Genomic DNA, 20,727 nt, shown 5'->3' with positions numbered 1-20,727 from the left:
AAGGGAGGAAATTGACAGATTACGAAGGACAGATGAGGAAACACGAGACAAAAGAAAAGGAAAGGGGGGAATGAAAGGAAAGATGGGGGCGAGGAGTGTGTGTGACAGACGGCCAGAGTGGTATGACGGTGGGGCGGCGCTGTGTACAAAACTGAGGCTATTTTAAGTGTAAAAGCGCCCCCTGCTGGTCAGACATATAATTGGTCTTCAAACTGCAATGAATGGGCAGCTACCCTGTTTTGGTAAATATTATATGCAATCAAACAGACAGCATCAATATAAAAACTCCATGTTGTGATGTGAACTGTTACTTAACATGTCTGCAACAACCCTGGTGGCTAAACGGTTTTGAATGTGCAATTATGAGCACAGAGAGAGTGAGAGAGAAACCGAATGAGAGTGGAAGTTAGGGAAGGTTTCACCACTCCCACATACCCTGCAATTATCTCATGATGTTTACCGATATGAGCAGAAGAGCGGGTTCCCTATCGACTAAAGCACGGAGAATAATTACTATGTTTTTTAAACCGTGCCGCAGGCCCGGCCACGGCTTTGTGCGCAAACGCGTGCAAAGCGTAAAAAGTGGTCATTGATTTTGCTGCTGTTTTGCTGTCAAACAGGCAAAATATTCATGTTGCAGGTGGTGTAGGGGGCTTGTTAAAACGTATCAGATAGAGGCGGCCGACTAATTCAGTTCAGTGGACTGTTTAGTCATTGATTGTACTGCCACAGAGAAAACAAGAAAGCCATTAAGACAGAGACACCCATTCGCTGGCCCTGTGCAGAGCAGATTCACAATCCAGAAGCTCCATTTGTATTAGATTTACCAGCCACCATACATGAAAAGGTCAGAAGGGCCATTTTTCCTACACTGCTCCACTAAAGACAGACCAGAGCGTGACCTGCATAGAAAACTATGTTCAGCAAATTATGAATGTGAACTTTTCCAAGAAAATTAATATGCATTTATATATGTGCATTTGGCAGATAGACAGATGTATCCAAATTGGGAGAGACAGATAGCTAGATAGCTAGACAGATAGATGGCGAGGTAGACAGACAGACATAAATATATAGACATGCAGATGGACAAACATGAGAGTTAACAGACAAATAGATAGATAGATAGATAGATAGATAGATAGATAGATAGATAGACAGATAGATAGATAGATAGATAGATAGATAGGTAGGTAGACAGATGGCCATAAATATATAGACATGCAGATGGACAGACACGAAGGTTGACAGACAGACAGACAGACAGACAGACAGATAGATATATAGATAGATAGATAGATAGATAGATAGCAAGGTAGACAGATGGCCACAAATATATAGGCATGCAGATGGACAGACATGAAGGTTGACAGACAGACATGAAGGTTGACAGACAGACAGATAGATAGATATATAGATAGCAAGGTAGACAGATGGCCACAAATATATAGGCATGCAGATGGACAGACATGAAGGTTGACAGACAGACAGACAGATAGATAGACAGATAGATAGATAGATAGATAGACTGACATAAATATATAGGCACGCAGACGGACAGACGTATAGATTGACTGACAGACTGACAGACAGACAGACAGACATATAGATAGATAGATAGATAGGTAGATAGATTAACATAAATATATAGGCATGCAGATGGACAGACATGAAGGTTGACAGACAGACAGACAGATAGATAGACAGATAGACAGATAGATAGATAGATAGACTGACATAAATATATAGACACGCAGACGGACAGACGTATAGATTGACTGACAGACCGACAGACAGACAGACAGACATATAGATAGATAGATAGGTAGATAGATTAACATACATATATAGGCATGCAGACGGACAGACGTATAGGTTGACAGACAGATAGATTGATTAAACGATAGAATAAACAAGATAGATAGATAGATAGACATAGATATTGTGAGCACATTCATGTCTGTTTGCCTGTTTCCTTCACCTCCTTTGACCTTCCTTTACTCTTTTTTGCCATCATGTATATATGAATACATCTATATTTTTATGACTCTGGGCACTTTCTGCATAAACATAAAGCTTTGTTAGATATTTCCAAGGCCGCAGCGAACAGGTGCAGGGCTATTGTGGTGCTCACAATTTATCGCCCGCTCCTGCGCCCAGAGAACACATTCAATAATGTGCCGGAAAGATTAATCCATCACAACATATACACACAAACTCATGAACGACCACGCACACTCTGTATAACAGCAAGGCAATTTATGCACACAGCTAGCACAACACAGCAGTTCAGGCTGTAAAAAGACCCATTTTAGTTGTTTCAATTCATTTAATTAGTGCTTAAGCTTTTTAAAATGAAAGCTCACCATTGTACATCAATGGCCATGGCTAATGCATGGCAGTGCTGCTCAAGGTCTGTGTAGAAAAATCAGTGAGTTTTCTGTTCATGGGGCCACAGCTGGCCACTGAACTAGGAGAGCGGTAAATTGAACTTAACTTAATCTCTAACTTTTGAGACACATTGCTCCCATGAGCATAGCTGGACTGAGCGCTGGAGCAGATGCACCCAATACAATTGCATTTTAATCTGATCAACCGCACGATACAACTGCCCCCATTCCAACAGCAGCCAATAGAATGCGTCGGTCTGAGGCTATTAGTTTTTATTTGCTCAGGTTATTTAGCAGGACTGCACTGCTAAACAGTGCTCTGCGCCCTGTAATTGGGTTGCCAAGTAATAAGCAATATATTTACATATATATGGCTATATGTAGGTATAAACAGTGTACGTGAGTATCAAATTTTCCAAAACCGAGAGGAAACAGTGCCCTGGTGACTGGTGACGTGCTCAGCCTTTTCAAGCAGAATAACCCAGAGTCCGGACTAAACAGACCGCATTAATAACATGTCATAAATTCTGCTGTGCATTCCCTGGGCCTCCTAAAGCTACAGGCAGACACTGATCGGTTGTTCTCACTGACGCCTACGAGAGGCTCGGATCACCCCGGGGCTTACGGCTGGGCAGAATGGCAAACAAGCTGGTAGATTTATGAGACCTGCGTACGTACTGATAGATGAGATAAAAATGCAAGCTTCAGGGCAGCGCCGTAGCAAAACACCAAAGTGTGACAACAACAAAAAAAAATCAAAAGATTTTCAGAAAAAAAACGCCTTTTTCCTTGGGTGTTTTTTGAAGCTAAAGCCCAGGTGTGGTAAAGCTCAGTAGGAAGTGGCTCATAGCGTGATGCCTCTCTTCATTTTTCACCTGTTTCGCACTCCATTTATACTTGGCTGGTTGCGAGACACACAGAAAGGGTCTTTTCTGCAACACAAGAAAAAAAGCGGCAAAATGAACATGAAGGGCAAATACAAGCAATGAATTGTGCACTAAAAGAGCTTATAAATGTTCCAGATCTTAGTAAATATACAAATTTAACTTTAGCTCCTGCTCTGTACTTACTTTGTATATAACTATAATCCAAACGCCTAAATGTAAATGTATTTTCCCAAGATATTCCATAAATGACACACAGGATTAGATGATGCTCTAAGGGGCTGTTCACACAGAATACATTTTTTTCATTCCAATGCACTACTTTTATATAGTTTTTATATTTAAATGCATGCAAGACAGACCTGTATGACTGTTGCGCTCATGTCTCGTGTCTTTTACAGCGTCTCGCTTTTAAGATGCTGTGTCAAGTTAAAGAATTTCAACTTTCAACTACACTTGGCGCCAAAAAAGTGGACCAATCAAAAGACCCTGGAGACGGGGCAAGCATTCCAAGCTTTTGTTTACAGAAGCAAGTTAGAATGACAGCTGTTTTATTTGATGGCAACATGGCAGGGGAAGCACTGTCATTTCCTTTATTGCATCACATCTCAAAAGCACATCTTGAGACCCTCGCGTTTTAGACACAAAGACGTGTTCTCTGTGAACAGTCTCTAAAAGTTCAATTCACTATTAGAAGTTAGAGGATCTGATTATAAATAATTCACCTTCATAACTGCCTTACATTCAGCTGCATCTACGACAGTCCTGGAGGTCTTCAGTACACAAACTTGAATGCGTGAGGCACACCAGCAGTTGAGGTCCAGTGGTTTTGGTCTAGCACAAGGCTAAAGGCAGACACGGGAGGGTGGGGTATTGACAGGCTAAGCAGCAGGCAGACAGACATGATGTACAGCCCGGCATAATCAGTTCCCAGGCTCATTAATCTACAGCCACCGCTACTCTTGATGAGAGAGTGATGCATGGGGAAAACAGTTCCTCTCCAATGTCACCCTGAACGAGTCACGGCTTCCTGAGAGGAGGGATGGAATGAGCTCCTGGATCGGTGCTGTATGAATCAGAAACAGAATCAGTGAGTTGAGTGGTAAATTAGTCTTTCAAGGTATAATAGTTTATTCAGGCTTTGTGAAACAGCAATACAGGTGCATCATGAACAAATGTTTTTACAATAAAATTGACTTTCTTACTTGTGCGTGCCAAGTTGATCCATGCAATCTTTTACGGTACATTACAGTGTGAAACAAATTCATTGTGCTTGATTGTCACCGCTTTCATCCGTCTTGCCGCCTGACCTGACAAAAAGCTCATTTATGATCATGAATCAAAGTGAAAGGTCAGATATTTCACGATAATAACAGCTACATCTCCTCTAATCTTGAGGAAGAGAGTTATTAGCCTGTAGGGTGCTCCAGAAGGCTGAACGGGGGGCGGGAGACGTTTCGTACGCGGTCCCAGTGGAGTTCTGGCATCTCCAGGGAAGGACGGGGCAGCATTCAGACGCACACTCCAAAGGCCAAAGGTCGTATGGGCGCTTTTCTTGTGTAATTGTAACATCTCCCGGAGGGCGAGCCACATCAACAACGGCCTGCTCCATCATACTTTTGTGTGTTTATTTTCAGGAAAGGACGTGAGCTCCAATCGAAGCTCCCCTATTAGATTTAACCAGCACGTTTTGGGTCAAGAGGGAAGCCACTCTTTCATCAGGAGTAAAATTCCATTTGAAACTCACTCCATTTTGGTTTCAAAAAGCAATTGCATCTTCAACGAATGAGCCATCAAATTACAAGAAAGTGGGAAAATTGCATGGCCACAGGGGTGCAAGGCAAGATCCTCAAGAGCGCAATTACAAAAATAATATTCTCTTTCAATGCGACGCGGAATTGTCTCCGTTGAAGTGAAAGGTGCACATTAACTATCAGCCATCTTGTTTTTCAAGGTCATCAAAAGAAGTATTTTCCAACCAACAGATATTCCCTTTAAGTGAGCATACACTCCATTCTCTTCATTTATATGGAAATGGAGATCATCAGCATTCCTATTAAAGACAAGCCGGAAGAGCCGGGCGTGAGACACGCGAGGGAAGGAGTCAATGGTGCTTGCAGTGTGATGCAAAAGTCTGCTTGGCTGCTCGGCACAGGGCTATGAAAAGCAACCGCAAGCTTCAATAATGTTTCATGAGCCCAGGAAGTGACAAGTATGACACCGTACAAGATTTGCTGTCGGTATCATGTGCCACCTCTTCGGTTCAATGACAACAAGGTCATCCCTACGGTGAAATGAGGGCGGACATCTTCAACGACTGGCCCAAACAGCAGCTCGTAAAACGTGGCCGTAAAGTCATTTGTGGCTGCACTGGGTTATGTTTCAAGCAGTATGTCTGCTTTATGAAGTCTGGCGATGACAGACAAGACCCGTTACACTCTGGACCATATATCATACAGGATATGGTAGCTTGAGCACAGAGGCAATTTCACAAGGAGCCAAATTTCAGTAGAAAATGGGAAGTGAGAGGTGAAAAAAAGAAACAGAAGTCTGATCATCCCATTACACAAGGAAAAAACTAAACAAAACATAAAAATGGTACACAGACTAAAACAATGAATGTTTTGTAGGCATTTATCATAGAAAGCAGATGTTTACACACAAAGAACAAGAAAACCAAAAGAGAAAAGTACTTTACATGCTTTTTTTTTTTGTGTTTCAGGGCGATGCTTCTATATCAGTGTTTTGTCTGGGTTTGTGCTGTGTGTTTCTAGTTTTAAAAGGGGTCAATAGCGCCACTTAGTGTTGAGAATTAGAAACACTGCTTATTATAAATTTAGTGATACACCACATTGATTACAGACGTTTTTAAATGCATGGTTTCTTTACTACCTTAAATCATTAGCATATTTGATCACTTTCAGAAAGAATAGTTATGTCACTTTGATTGATTTTAACTTCCACATTCTCCATTTACTACAGTATTACTTAACTATAAATGTTTTAAGTGCTATTTTAGTGGAAACCCACTGCTTACCATGGTAAACATTGTTAACGTGTAAGTGCTGTCGACCTACCTGCTCGAAATAATAGTTTTAGGCTGTCACAACATGCCTGGTGAAAAAACCCAGCATATGCGGGTAGCTATGTTTTGATGCTGGGATGCTGGTTTAAGCTGGTCTATGCAGGTCCTTAGCTGGTTTACACTGGTCCTTGACCAGCATGAACCAGCAAAGGACCAGCATAAACCAGCAAAGGACCAGCATAGACCAGCAAAGGACCAGCTTAAACCAGCATCAAAACATACCTAACCACCATCCCAGCATCAAAACATAGCTACCAGCATATGCTGTTTTTTTTCACCAGGTATGCCTGACGAAAAACTATTCTAAGGTTAACATCTTGTCGGGTTTAACCGAACTGTAAATATTGCGTTTACGTCATAAATATCATCGCTTTAACAGTTATTATAGCATACATTTACACATTTTAAACGACGATATTTTCCTCTTTTCCAACAACGACATCACTTAGGCCTAATGTTACCACTTCCCGCCAACCTTCATAGTTTTCTGCGGTAACTTAATTTTATGGGCGGAGCTTCGAAAAATACAGCTACAAATAGTCACCCTTCATAAAATTTTAATACGGACGATAAACATTATCACACAACCATATTCTGCCAAAATATCAGTTTATATTTTGTTACTATGTATAATTATGTGGTAACTTATTATTCGCCAACGTCATCAAAACAAATAATAGGCTCCCTACATTAAAATAACAGAACGATTCTTAATGCTTCTTACATATTTTGAAAGACATTGCATTATTACTTTATTATGGCTTTACAGTAGTCAGAACAACTAGCCTAAAACATCCCTAAACATCCCTAAAAGCTGTAGGAAGTCCAGATATGGAAATTGAAAAATTCAAATCAACCAAACAATACCTGAATACATACTGCATCCGTTGAGATTCTCTAGTGTCCATCCAGTGGACACTTTCTGGCCAATAATGATGTAGAATAAGAGATTATTATCATTCAGAACTCATTACTGATTGGAATGTTAGCATAAAAAATTACCCACTACGTGACAGTATTTTTTCCATGAATTGCCACTAGAGGGCCTCATTTGCTTAGACTTCACTTCATAAACTTCATGAACAAAATTTCTCTATTCATTGAATTAAATACAATAGAAAACATTTTTAGGCACATAGGTGTCTTTTTTTAAATTTGTTGCACTATTTTATAAACAGAACTTAGCACAATACAAAAGCTATTTACAATTATGCTTCAGGTATTTGTAAGATTCACACTTTTTTTAATCTTAAATGCTTGCTTTAAATTGATACATAGAATATAGGTGGAAGAGAATGGAACTGACTGGAAGGCAAAGACACCACGAGAATGACCCTCCAATGACGGAGGAGTAATTCCTCTTCATTGTCTCTTCCAGTCGTGTCTTGACACCTGCCTACCGAGAGTATGAAAAACACAGCAGCTAATAGAATCAATCTGGACGACAACCCATACTCTGTGACGCAGGAGCTTAAAAACATTGTCTGCCCTTTGCCAAGATGTACTGTTCTCCAGCCCTTTCAATCCATTTATTCTCAGTAATTACCAAAACACAAACACTATTAGTGTGGTAGCAGGCAGCGCCTCATCACAGCTGGGCAGTGAGAGCTGACTGCTGTGGAGAACTGCGTGTCTGAGAAAAGTTCCACAGACTGTGTATAAACATCCTCTGCAAGCATGAAGCGCTGTTACTTTTAATAGAACTGAAAGCATAAATTATATTTAAAAATTAAAATTCATGCATAATTTGCTCACTGTTATTAATTCATTATTTACTCATGTTGTTCCAAACTCGTGTGCTGTTAATTTTTATGATGAACAGTCTGTACAACTTACATACAACTATATATATATATATATATATATATACATAAATAGATTCCAAATGGCAAAATAATCTATTAAATTAAACCAAGTCTGCATATAGCGTTGATATTTAAGTCATGTATTGTCGCTTTGAGCTTCAGTGACTGTCTGCTTGTATAATGTTGGATATTGTGTGGGATTGAGCTGAATTAAATGGCTCATATTCCTACTACAGATGGCCAGTTATCTGAAAATCTCCAAGAGATTTCTTTTGCGTTGGGTTGATATGATTCACGGTCCATGGGGAACGAAAGGGATCTAAGCTCAGAGAAAAACAAATAGCCATTTGTGATGATAAACAGACATTCTTCAAGCCTTCATCCTTCTATTGTGAGTGAAAGATTTTTTAGTTGAGACGTATTGACATTGCAAAGCCATCAGTATAACAGACACACGGAGGCATGTCTGCGTCTGGCATTAATATCTCTAGAGCACTACACTTTACAAATTGACCCACGCAGAACGACAAACGTAGGTTCGGAGTTTTTCACTCCGGATTGTTTTGAATTGCTATTGCTCAGCAGTTCCTCGCTCTGAAATCCATCAGCCTTCCATTTATCTCGGAAAAGATGGCACAGGCCACCGTCTAATGGCTGACTGTGAGCCATTTCAGTGATGAATTCTCAAAATCATCCAAAGATGAGTAAAAGTCTGCTTAGAGGTTTTGCTTTGTGGCAGTAACAGCAATTTTTGACACATACCTCATGCCAGTATAGAACAATATGCTGTATGTGAAGAAACGTAATGCATAAGAAGTACTCCAATTACACTTCTTGAGGAAAATTTTTGCAAGGGTGTGTGTTTTTTGAAAACAGCCAAGTGCAGTTTAAGGATGTTACAGTATAACTGTTCGCAAACGCAATCAAAAGCCTGTTTTATAAATCCATTAAAATTTATTCCATGTTATATTAGACCCTACTGACTTTAACTGACTCATTTCACCGATATTTTCTCAGAATTTCTTCTTTATGATGACAGAATATTCATTTTTCGTGAACTATCCCTTTAAAATTTGTATGCAGCAACTGTGGTAAAAAGCTCTCATACCTTTTTATTTCAGGAGCTCAAAATATGACAATAAAATGTTCCATATTTTTTAAAACATCAATGCGGGCTTAAATCAGTCATTCTGAGTGACAGTTTCATACACATCCTTATTCCACTTTCCACCGCTTCAAGCGGCAACACTTTATGTCACGCTGATCCCAGATCTGTCAAAAAGTGCTGGAAATTAGGACATCCACACCACAAAAAAAGTCTGCTTCAGCAACCCTCATGCAAGTCATTTTTTGTTCCTACTAAAGCAATGTGGGAGACAAGTCTATTCTTAAAGAACTATTTTTAACTGCGTGAACTCTTTAGCACTCAAAACTCCAAGCTAGAATGAAGAAATCAATAAAACACCTGTCAAAATGCTTAGTTTTTTCCCATTTTTGCCAGTTTAAAAGAGTCAGATCAGATGTAGGAATAGTTCACACAAAAATTAAAATTAGCTGAAAATGTACGCTTCACAGGACAATAATTAATGGACTGAAGTCATGTGGATTACTTGTGGATTATTGTGATGTTTTTATCAGCTGTTTGGACTCTCATTCTGACGGCACCCATTCACTGCAAAGGATCCATTGGTGAGCAGGTGATGTAATGCTAAATTTCTCCAAATCAGCTCAGACGAACAAACAAATTCTACATCTTGGGTGGCCTTAGGGTGAATCCATTTTCAGCTAATGTTCATTTTTGGGTGGACTATTCTTTGAAGTCCCAATTCTGAATTTGTGATTATGAGACAGCTTTGAACGAGTTGTCTTGTGCTAAAGGTTATTGTGTCAGGCTCAAATTAGCAGACAGCTCACCTTGACGGGCAGTTGTATCGTAGACGTGAGGGTCTGGAGTAAAACCACAGGGGCTGATAAACAGATGGAACAGTGTCATGTGCACAGAGGTGCTGTCACCTCTACTGCTCCTCTGCATTCAGGCATATTACACTTCACTAACTCCTTTTACGCGTCAAGAAACAGACAGCTTAGACCACATGGAAATCGATGAAATTGTATTCAGCCAATTTTAGTGTAAATAAAACCCAGATGCAATGTTTAACAAGAGTAAAGTCTTGTGGTGAAATGTAATTAACAAAGCATCTATCGCACAAATCATCATTTACTCACCCACATGAATTTGAATAAGTGTTCATGCCACCTTACTGCTCTGTTCTATACAATGGAAGTTGATGGACATCATGGGCTGTCAAGCTTCAAAAGGCCAAAACAACATCATAAAAGGATTGTAACTTGTGCATTATACTGTATACCAAGTCTTCTGAAGCCACTTGATATCTTGTTTGTCAGCTGTGGCCACCATTCACTTTCACTGTATAAAAAAGTGCTTGTGCATTCTGCTAAATTTCTCCATTCGTGTCCCACCAAAGTTCAACCATTTGCCTGTATTTAGGAGAAGCTGAAGTTTCAAATGCTTTAAAAATCAGCAATTTATAGCTAGTAATCCCCTAATATATATATATACACACAAAAGTTTTTGAACAGTAAGATTTTTGTTTTAAGAAGTCTCTTTTACTTTGTTCCTAAATACAGCAAAAGCAGTAGTATTGTGAAATATTTTTACTATTTATTTATAGATATTTAAATATCTGCTTTCTATTTGAATATATTTTAAAATGTAATTTATTCCTGTGATCAAAGCTACATTTTCAACATCATTACTCCAGTCTTCAGTGTCACAGTACTCTTTACAAAACATTCTATTACGCTGATTTTCTGTTCAAGATTTTCTGTTGACTGGAATAATGATGCTAAAAATTCAGCTTTGAAATCACAGGAATAAATTAAAGTTTAAAATATATTCAAATAGAAAAAAAAATAGTAAAAATATTTAAAAATTTTACTGTTTTTGCAGTACTTTGGACCAAATAAATGCAGGCTTGGTGAGCAGAAGAGATTTCTTTAAATAACATTAATACTAAAAAATAAGTAATAAAACCTAAATAATAACACAAACAAACATAAAATAACTACAAACAACTAAAATTAAAATGAAAACTGAAAATATAAAATTAAAAGCTAATTGAAACTACTAATAGACGTATAACAGTATAAAAAAGAAAAAAAAAATACTAAAATAGCACTGCTGTCTTGTCAAGGTGTCCCTGTCCTGGGAAACTGCAGGTAGATATAGCATTAGTTACTGCTAACAAAACTGGCGGACAGCAGTGCCCTGATTCTGTTGGAGGTCCCTCTCTCCGGACCACTAGTTCATCCAGGCAGCAAAAGAAGGCTGACAGGGATACAGATGGTCTTGTATACATATATAAACAACAACTGGTTTATCAAGGTGTCGTAAATGCCAGAAGCAGCTGGCTACCCTATACCTGAGCACACACTTCCACATTATGGAAGTGGAACAAAAAGAAAAAGAGCTAAGAGAAGATAGAGAGAAAGAACAAGGGAAATTGTGTGCATGTGTTTGGGGCATACAGTATATGGGTGTGTAGGGTTTGTGTGTGTGGATGTATGATTCACCCACGGACCCGGGGAGAGAATACATCTGGTAGGACAGCTGTTAGTGGTGCACGTGAGTATACTGATGGTGGTGAGAAATGATAAATCACACACTTTGCAGCACTGCAGACAGTGCACCGGCATACCTGCGTGTGTAGGTACTCAGGTGCTGTCAAGACATGCTAAATAATCAATGATGCAATTCAAACAACAGAGATACAACTGTCTAAATGTGTCCGACTTGACAGTGACAACTGCGTTAAACAAGTTTTTCTCTAAATCTGAACATTTAAACAGCCAATATTTAATTTAAACATCAAAATATTAAGAAATCATTGTATAATACTGCTTGATCACAACGATTATTACTACTAATATGGTTAGAAATTTAAACCAACACCTAAACCCACACTATTTGTGCTACAGACATGAATGATTTGTTAAAAACTTGTATTACATCGGGGAAAGGCAACATCAGTCCTGGAGTGCCGCTGTCCTGCAGAGTTTAGCTCCGACGATAATGAAGCACACCTAAACAAGCTAATCAAGGAATTCAGGATCACTAAGGCCAAAGCCACTAGAAGGCAAGCCTGCAACCATTACCCGAAAAAGCATAACAGCTGAATGGATGTCAATGGAGGAGTGGCTTTACTACACTGAATAAACAGCTTTTAGAGGAAACGGTTTATCATTTAATGAATCTACAGTCTATCTGCTAGTCTTCAACTAAACAATGTTTTACACTAAACAATACTTTTGGACTGAACTATTTTTAGAGTTTACCATGAAAAAATGCTGTTTTATAAAAGAAGTCACTGACTTTTTGCAACAGGTGGGATTCAGCTTACGGCACTTCTTTTTTATTCCTAGGTTATCCATAAACGGTGATTGATTGTCACAAATTCAATGATGTCAAGGCTGTAATGTGATTGGTTTTTTTTAAGGGACACGTGATCCAAGTTAGTGTTACGCTTTTTTCAATAGTAAGTAATACAGATCCTCTTATTTCCCTATAGTAAGACAATCTCTGCTTCAGGACCACTAAGTCTACAAGCAGGTGAGTTTTTTTTGTTGTTGTTGTTTTTGTTTTAGGGTTGGAACTAAACTCTGCATGACATCTGGCAACATCACTCCAGGACAGATGTTGCCTATCCCTGTATTAAATAATACTTTTCTAAGTAAAAAAAAAACGTATAGTTTTCCATCAGAAATGATAAAATGAGCAAAAAAAAGTTACCATATCTACATATTTATACGCTACAGAAACGCCTTTTTTGGGTTCCCCAAAGAACCTTCCAGTGAGCAGTTTTCAAAAGAAAAAATATTTCCTTAGTGTGAAGATTTTAATAATTTTAAGAGGTATTTTCTACTATAAAGACCATTTTGTGCAGTAGAAAGGTTCCATGGATGTTAAAGTTTGTTCATGAAACCATCAATGCCAAAAAAAAAAAAATAAATAAATAAATAAAATAAACTTCATTTTTAATAGTTTAACCAAGCAAAAAAGTAATAGATTTAAAATGCATTTATTTTATACTAAGTATAGTTCAAGTCTATTAACATAATTACTGACATATCCCTCAAGTCAAGTCAAGTCAAGTCAAGTCAAAACTTAGTGATATAAAAATTTTAATTAAACTTTATTTGGAGTACTTGTGCACAATGGACATTTCTTAATATTAACCCTAAAATATGTTTTAATGTCACTATTGATAAGGATTGTATCATATTTAAATAATATTGGTCTTTAAATGCAAAATATGTAAAGTGTACCTAAAGTATACATGTGAAAGTTCCACTTTAGCACAATGAAAAATACTTCAGCACTACTTGCGCCCAATTAAAATTATTACAAAATTAAGTACAAAATTATTTGTTCCAATTTAGCAGAATTTAAATATACCAGTTTAGTATACTGAAAGTTCAATTGAAGAGTATTTTTAATTATTATACAGACTATTTTTATTAAGTACATAATATGTAAATGTATTTGTAGTATACTTAACATAAAATAAATGTATTTTAAATATATTTTAGTGTTTTATGTTTTTCACTAGGGTAGGGACCAAAATATGATTGATACACAAGGGTAGAAATGTTTGACTTGTCTGCACCAATAGCCTTGTGGGCAGTGCGCCGACATGCAGCGACGTTGCGCTACGGGTGTCCCGAGTTCGAATCCCAGCTAAAGGACCTTTCCCGATCCTGCCCCCTTCTCTCTCTCCCACTTCTATCTATCCTATCACAATAAAGACAAAAATGCCAAAAAATAATTCTAAAAATAAATAAATAAATAAATAAATGCTTGACTCGGCAACCTCATATAGTAGCAACCACACAGATTGTCCTAGAAATGCACTAAAACCCACCATGCACACAAAATGGGTTTTTGCAAAATGGGTTTTTGCTTTGAAAACCAGACCAGACAGGGTATGCAAAACGCAAGGTCTTGAGATTTTCTTGTTTTTCTGTTAATTTTTTAACTTTTAGAGCGCTACATTTTTAGAACAATGTACCACGCGTGTGCCGCTGCAAAGACATGAGGCATGAGTACAATGGTCAAAGATGTCCATCTAGCGTAGGGGTGTCAAACTCCAGTCCTGGAGGGCCACAGCCCTGCAGATTTTAGATGCAACCCTAATTAAACACACCTGATCCAACTAATCAAATCCTTCAGGCTTAATTGAAAACTGCATAGTATGTGTGTTGGTGCATGGTTGGAACAAAACTTTGCAAGACTGCGGCCCTCCAGGAACTTTGAAGTTTGACACCCCTGATCTAGCGCATTTAAATAGAAAAACAATGGAAAAGTAGCACATTGGAATGGAAAGAATTTGTTCTGTGTGAACGGCCCACAGAACCTCAAAGTAACAACCTGGCAACCGCCCACAACAATCTAGCACTGGCACCACACACCAACATACACACACAGAGAAACATTAAATATAAATTAAATCTAGTTATTTTTTTAAATCTAGTTTACCTCAGCTGAGAGACTGCTTTTTAGGGAGGATTAAAAACTTAGCATATGATTAGCTATGAGGATTACCGTGCGTTTTAAAGGTCTCAGTCCAATTTAAACTTCAAAGACAGCTTAATCACTGGGGAAAATTGGTAAATTATGTTTGAGAAATGCTTTTCAAAAACAGCATGCAAACTTTAGTCTCACTTTAGTGGGTATTTATTTTGTGTTTAATTAAATGATGTTATTCATTTGATAAAATATCCACATTGTTGTTGGATGTCCACGTTCTTGGATGTTGAAAGCGCATGTCTTTATGAAACATATGCGTCTATACATTTCTATAATAATAAAATACAAAACACATACTGCATACTGTATTTCAACTATTATAAAAAGTTAATTTACTTGCTCTCCACTTGTTCCAAACCTGCAAAGAAGATATTTTACATAATGTTGGTAAGCATTGATGGTAGCCATTAACTTCCATAGTATTTTTTTCCATACTGTGGATGTTAAAGTCTACCATCAACTGTTTGGATATCAAATTTCTTCAAAATGTACAGGTTTGGAAGAAGTACAGTGTGAGAAAATAACAGAGTTTTCATTTTTGGGTGAACTGTCCCTTTAATTGTGCTTAAAAAACCTTGCTACACATGCAATACATCCACCCATCATCTACAGTATAGAAATGCATCTGCTTTCCACTACATCAAAATATGGTTCCGCCTCCTGTGCCTCCAGACAGCGGATCAAAAATCAAAACCCTCGGCACGTTATCCACGCAGGCGATCACATGTGGAAAACATCTCTACTGCCCCAAGATCAAACGCGAGGGGCGTTACATTCTCTCCTCCAGTAAAGAGCTGCAACCTGACACAGAGCCACAGTGGAGCCAGAGAGCCCAGGTAACGAAGATGGATGTCCTGTAATGCAGTTAGTCTGCGGGTACTGCGGATAAAGGAATCCAGTCAAAGCTGAACATCCCAACATGAAGCAAGTACAAATAGGAGATTTGCCTCAAACTGATTGCTCATGTCCTCAGAAGTTATAAACAAAACGGGAAATATGGTTTTCTGGGATAATGGAGCAATAATTAGGTTTAGGAAGTCATTTCCAAAAAGCCAAAAATGTGATTTACTCTCCCTCCACCTATTTTAATATAATTGAGTTTTATAGGGAAAGGTAAACTTCAGTGGCACTGAAGCAAAGCACAGCATATATAAGTTTGTTCCTTGTGACTCTGAGCTGCTGTTCCCACTTCTGGCCTCTAGACTTTTAGAAATTAAAGGGATAGTTCAACCCAAAATAAAAATGACTCACCCTCAAGCCATCCTACTGCAGGTGTATATGACTTTCTTCTTTCAGACGAATACAATCCGAGTTATATTAAAAAAAAGTGTAAACTCCTTTTCTTGTTAAGGCTAATGTTAAATACATTTGTACACTTAAAGCCTAATTTTACAATAAAATATTCTTGTGATATTTAAGGTAAAAAGAAAAAAAAAGTTTAAAAATATTAAGCAGACAACTGTTTTCAACAATGATAATAATAAGAAATGTTTCTTGGACATCAAATCATTATATTATAATGATGTACGAAGGATCATGTGACAATGAAAACTGGAGTATCAATTTAAAATAAATTAAAATAGAAAATAGTTATGTATTTAATAATATTACCATCATGCATTTTTCATCAGCAAATGCATTTTTCATCAAATAAAAAAGCAGCCTTGGTGAAAAATGAGACTTTCCAAAACATTTTTTAAAAATAAACTAACCACAAACTTTTAAATGTTAATGTACATTATTTTTACTCAATAAATATTGACGTTATATAAAAACGTAATGTCTCTTATTTATTTTAATGTTACGCTTAACAATTATTTGAAAATGAGCAAAAAACATAATCAGGTTTATATTTCATACCACTTTTCACACAAGCAGCTTTACATTCTGATTTTCTTATAGATTACTATATAATGGTAAAAATGTTCAAAGTGACAAGAAAAAAAATAAAACAGAGGAGAAAAACACCAGCTGAAAAAAACAAAATGTAGGAAAAATATTGCTTTTGAATAATTATGCTTTTCCAAGCCATTGAACTGAAAATCTCCATTCACTGCCATCACAGTTACACAGGCAAGATATTCAAGCTCGTAGGAGAAGCAGAAAAGAAAACTGATTACACGGCAGACGAGTTCTTCTTCTATGAGTCGCCTCACACTAAAAATAAACCCTCAGCCACGCATCACAAACTACCAGCGCAACCTGATGTCAGCTTTGTCAAATAATTCTGCCCAGTGAAGCTTCACTACATCCCAGAGGATTTGTTATGCGTTATGTTTGACTCGTTCTTCTTTTCGGTCTCACTCACTCATTCGTTCAAGCCCGTCTCTATCGCCTTCCTGCATATTTTACTTTGGCATATGCCACAGTTGAGTTCCATTAATCAGTCCCTGCTCGTATGAGGGCTGAATGTTAAACCCTCACGCCGTTCCAACTCTCCGCCCGCTACAAAAAAGCAGGCCTGGCATTAACCTTGTAGACGGAGGCGCCTCACGCATCCACGCCACTTGGCAATGAAGGGAAAAGGAGAACTTCTCAAATTGTTTCCAGCCTGAGCTGCATGAGTGAATGGCTCTGTGTGTGTATGTGTGGCCGTTCCCAGCTTCGCTATAAATAAGCCTGGCTGCTGGAGAGGTGGAAGTCTGCAGAGGAACTGACAGCAGAGGGCAACACGGCCTTGTCTCCCTGGGAGACGCCAATTAAAACTGGACCCGAACCCAAAGTGTGCAACCACACGGCAACTACTTGAGAGAATGAGAAATGAGTTTTGGCATGAAGCAGATTCGAAGTAACGGTGCTGTAAAATGTCAGGCAGTCATTTGAGGAGTTTTAGTATCTTCTGGGATAGCAGAAATCCCAATGCTGATGATCAGCTACAAATGACACTCAGAATACGCTAATGCAGACTCACGAGGAAAACCAATGCACTGTAGAAGAATATAGAATAACTTGCTTCAAATATGTGTAAATACTGGTGTAAAGTTGCAGGGATTTATTGAATTTACATGGATTTCAGCATAGACTGCTAATGCAATTAAATTTGATTTTAGTTTTATTGACTGGAATTCAGGTTAGCTGTCGGAGAAGTCTGCTTTCACATAGTTTTTCCATCTCGTGCTGTTAATGTTTACATGGTGCGTGCATTTAATATAGAGATGAAAAGGCACCAATGTTCACATCTTAATTTTTTAAAATAATTGCATTTATATCTATTGAATGTGCACTTGTAATGTACTTCAAATCTTAAAAGTATATATTCAAAAGTCCACTTAAGTGACTTAAAATGAGACACTTTCATGACTGTGCCTAAATATACTTAATTACACTTTTAAAAAGTTCACTGTGTAATAATGTCAAATTTTAAATTTTAAAGTACGTTTCATAGTATCATCTTTTGTCTTGACCTGAATCTAATCAACTGTATTGAGTTTTCATATTACATTTAAACACATTTAATTTGTACTAAAATATAAAGTAATAAAAATGTCATGTTCTGTCATGAAACTCTAGGTGGTGCAGGTGATGATATTCACAGCGTTAAACTACTTGGCACAAGCTGATTGGTTCATGTTGCATACACAGCCAATGAGCTTGCTGCTTTACATTTAAATGGCTGGTTAGCATTCTCTAGAGCAGTTTGCTGCACGTTTTCAGAGTTCCTCAGAAACCCTCCACCTTCCCACCTCCACCTGTATAGATTTCCAACAGGTTATCATATATGCTATTTGTGCAGCAGTATGTTTTAAACACTCACAGCATCATATTGGTGTATGTATTGGCAGTAGCAAGTTCTTGTACTTGCTTTGTAGCAGCAGCAGCAGCAACAATCTACAAGCACAGCAATAACCAACAGCAGCAGCAATTCCGCAGATCGCCAAGACCAAATACATATGCATTGAAACTTGTCATGATAGAAATGACATTACATTTAGTTCACCATAAATGTTTTTCAATGCATTCAGAAGTACACTTTAACATACAAGTAATTATGAAATTAGATATAAAGATACACTTAGGTCCTACTTAGGAAGGTCAAAAAAGTAGTGTCTATTTACAGTACACTAAGTGCAAATAGCCTGTCTTGTTGGCAGAGGCTATTTACACTAACTCCGCCCACCAACATATGATTGGGACAGCCAACACTACTAAAGACGATCATCAAACAACGGCTCCAGAGGTGTAAATGGTAAAACACATGTTGTAGTGTTTTGATGTTATCGACCTGGGTTCGAATCTGCCTTTTGAAAAAAAAATTCTCCCTTTTCAAACGACTTTTCACATCGGAAAGGCATTTATTTTCAATCAAATGTTGAAAATAAAGTATCGGGTAGGGTTAGGGTAGGTGCATTATTATTGCATACTGTTTTATAATGTACTACAATACTGAGGTGCAGATAATTGCCACTATTTGCAATAAGCAGTATATATAGCAGAAAATCCTGCTATTTAACATAGTGTAAATAGAATCCATTGCTATTTGCACTTTGTGTAAATAGCATCTACTTGCTATTTACACTTAGTGTAAGAATAGCATTTGCTATAAATGTACTAAAATACATTATATTTAATTGTAAATAACATTTAGTTAAGTGTCTGAAAATATTACATTCAGTTTGCACTTAGGTGTATTCTTAAAAACTAAATTATTTTCGTAATAAGCACTGTAAATAACACGCATAGCATAAATAACATGTTACACTTAAGCATGCTAGATCAGATTCAGTTTAGATCAAAAAATAAAAATTTTGATTAATAGATTCAAAAATCCAGGTATAACTAAAGGGTTTATATACAGTACCAGTGTTGGGTGTAGCACATTACCAGTAATCAGATTATTTTTCAAAGTAACTCGTAAAGTAGTGCGATAATTTTAAGTTTACAAGAAAATATCTGAGCTACTTTTTCAAATAAGTAGCACAAGTTACTTTGTTTTCCAATTTATTCACTGACAGCACTCCTGTCCCATGTTGAGAGAAATTCAGAGTGAAGCACTTTCTTCATCATAAGGCTTAATTTCACTTTTGGTGTGAAAGAGCCTTTACAGTTTCCAAAAATATGACTTTTTTTTTTTGTTGTTGTTGTTATTAAGAAATAAATAAGCAAGCCCAACCCAGGTGACACAAATTAACAAAAAAGTAATGCAATGCATTACTTTCCATAACAAAACACAATTAGTTACTTTATGAAGTAATACAATATTGTAATGCATTACTCTTAAAAGTAACTTTCTCCAACACTGTATCACAAGAAACAAACTGACATACAACAAAATCCATAGCAGCTAGGTGAGAAAACATAAATTAGACATGCACAAGCCAAAAATCAAGGTTTTGCTTTTTTTTGACCCATCCCCAATGAAAGAACAAAACTAATTCGCTTCACATGACCTTTAACTTGAGAATATGAGTGTTAAAATCATCCTTAAAGACTCGAGCATCATCACTCCACAACACAAAACACCAGTCATCTTAATCAATTTGGCCAAAAGCAGTAGCACACTCCAGCGACATTCACATTGGCATTTGAGCTTGAAAAGTTGAGGAACAAGCGCTTGTGAAAAAAAAAATCATTCATTCTTACCTTGCCCTTGAGCACCCACAGAGTCTGTGCACAGGATCCACAGGACACAGATAATGAGGAGGAGCGAAGGTCCAGCTAGGACGGCAGTACACCTCGCTCGGTTCGGGTTGGCAGCCATGACACCATTGGTTACTGTCAGACAGAAAAGAAATACTTTTGTCTAGTTCATAATTGTACAGTAAGCTGAATATAATACAACACTTTACATGCAGCATTAAATAAATAACATTCAGATGTCAAGTTCATATTCCAAGTACAGCTCCTTTCTGTGTTGTGGGAACATTGTGTCAGTGTTTTCTAAACCACAAGTTTATGAATGTAACCGAGACTCATCGCAGGATAATTCCCCATGTTTCTTAATATCTCAAAGGATATC

At 37.5% G+C, this 20,727-nt stretch overlaps 1 protein-coding gene across 9 annotated transcripts in view; it reads right to left on the bottom strand.

Moving 5' to 3' along the window:
- robo2 (roundabout, axon guidance receptor, homolog 2 (Drosophila)) overlaps window positions 1–20,727 on the bottom strand; it is a 489,160-nt gene that overhangs the window by 463,265 nt on the left and 5,168 nt on the right. For all 9 annotated transcript variants that reach the window (XM_051129111.1, XM_051129121.1, XM_051129117.1 and 6 more), the window contains exon 2: window positions 20,352–20,483. In XM_051129111.1, the coding sequence (XP_050985068.1) occupies window positions 20,352–20,469 (118 nt within the window). In that variant the 5' untranslated portion in view covers window positions 20,470–20,483. The remainder of the gene's footprint in view (window positions 1–20,351; window positions 20,484–20,727) is intronic.

The sequence above is a fragment of the Labeo rohita genome, chromosome 15 (genome assembly GCF_022985175.1).
Source record: "Labeo rohita strain BAU-BD-2019 chromosome 15, IGBB_LRoh.1.0, whole genome shotgun sequence".
NCBI lineage: Eukaryota > Metazoa > Chordata > Actinopteri > Cypriniformes > Cyprinidae > Labeo > Labeo rohita.
Note: the sequence above shows the minus strand (reverse complement) of the source record. Positions and strands in the feature narration are given on the sequence as shown.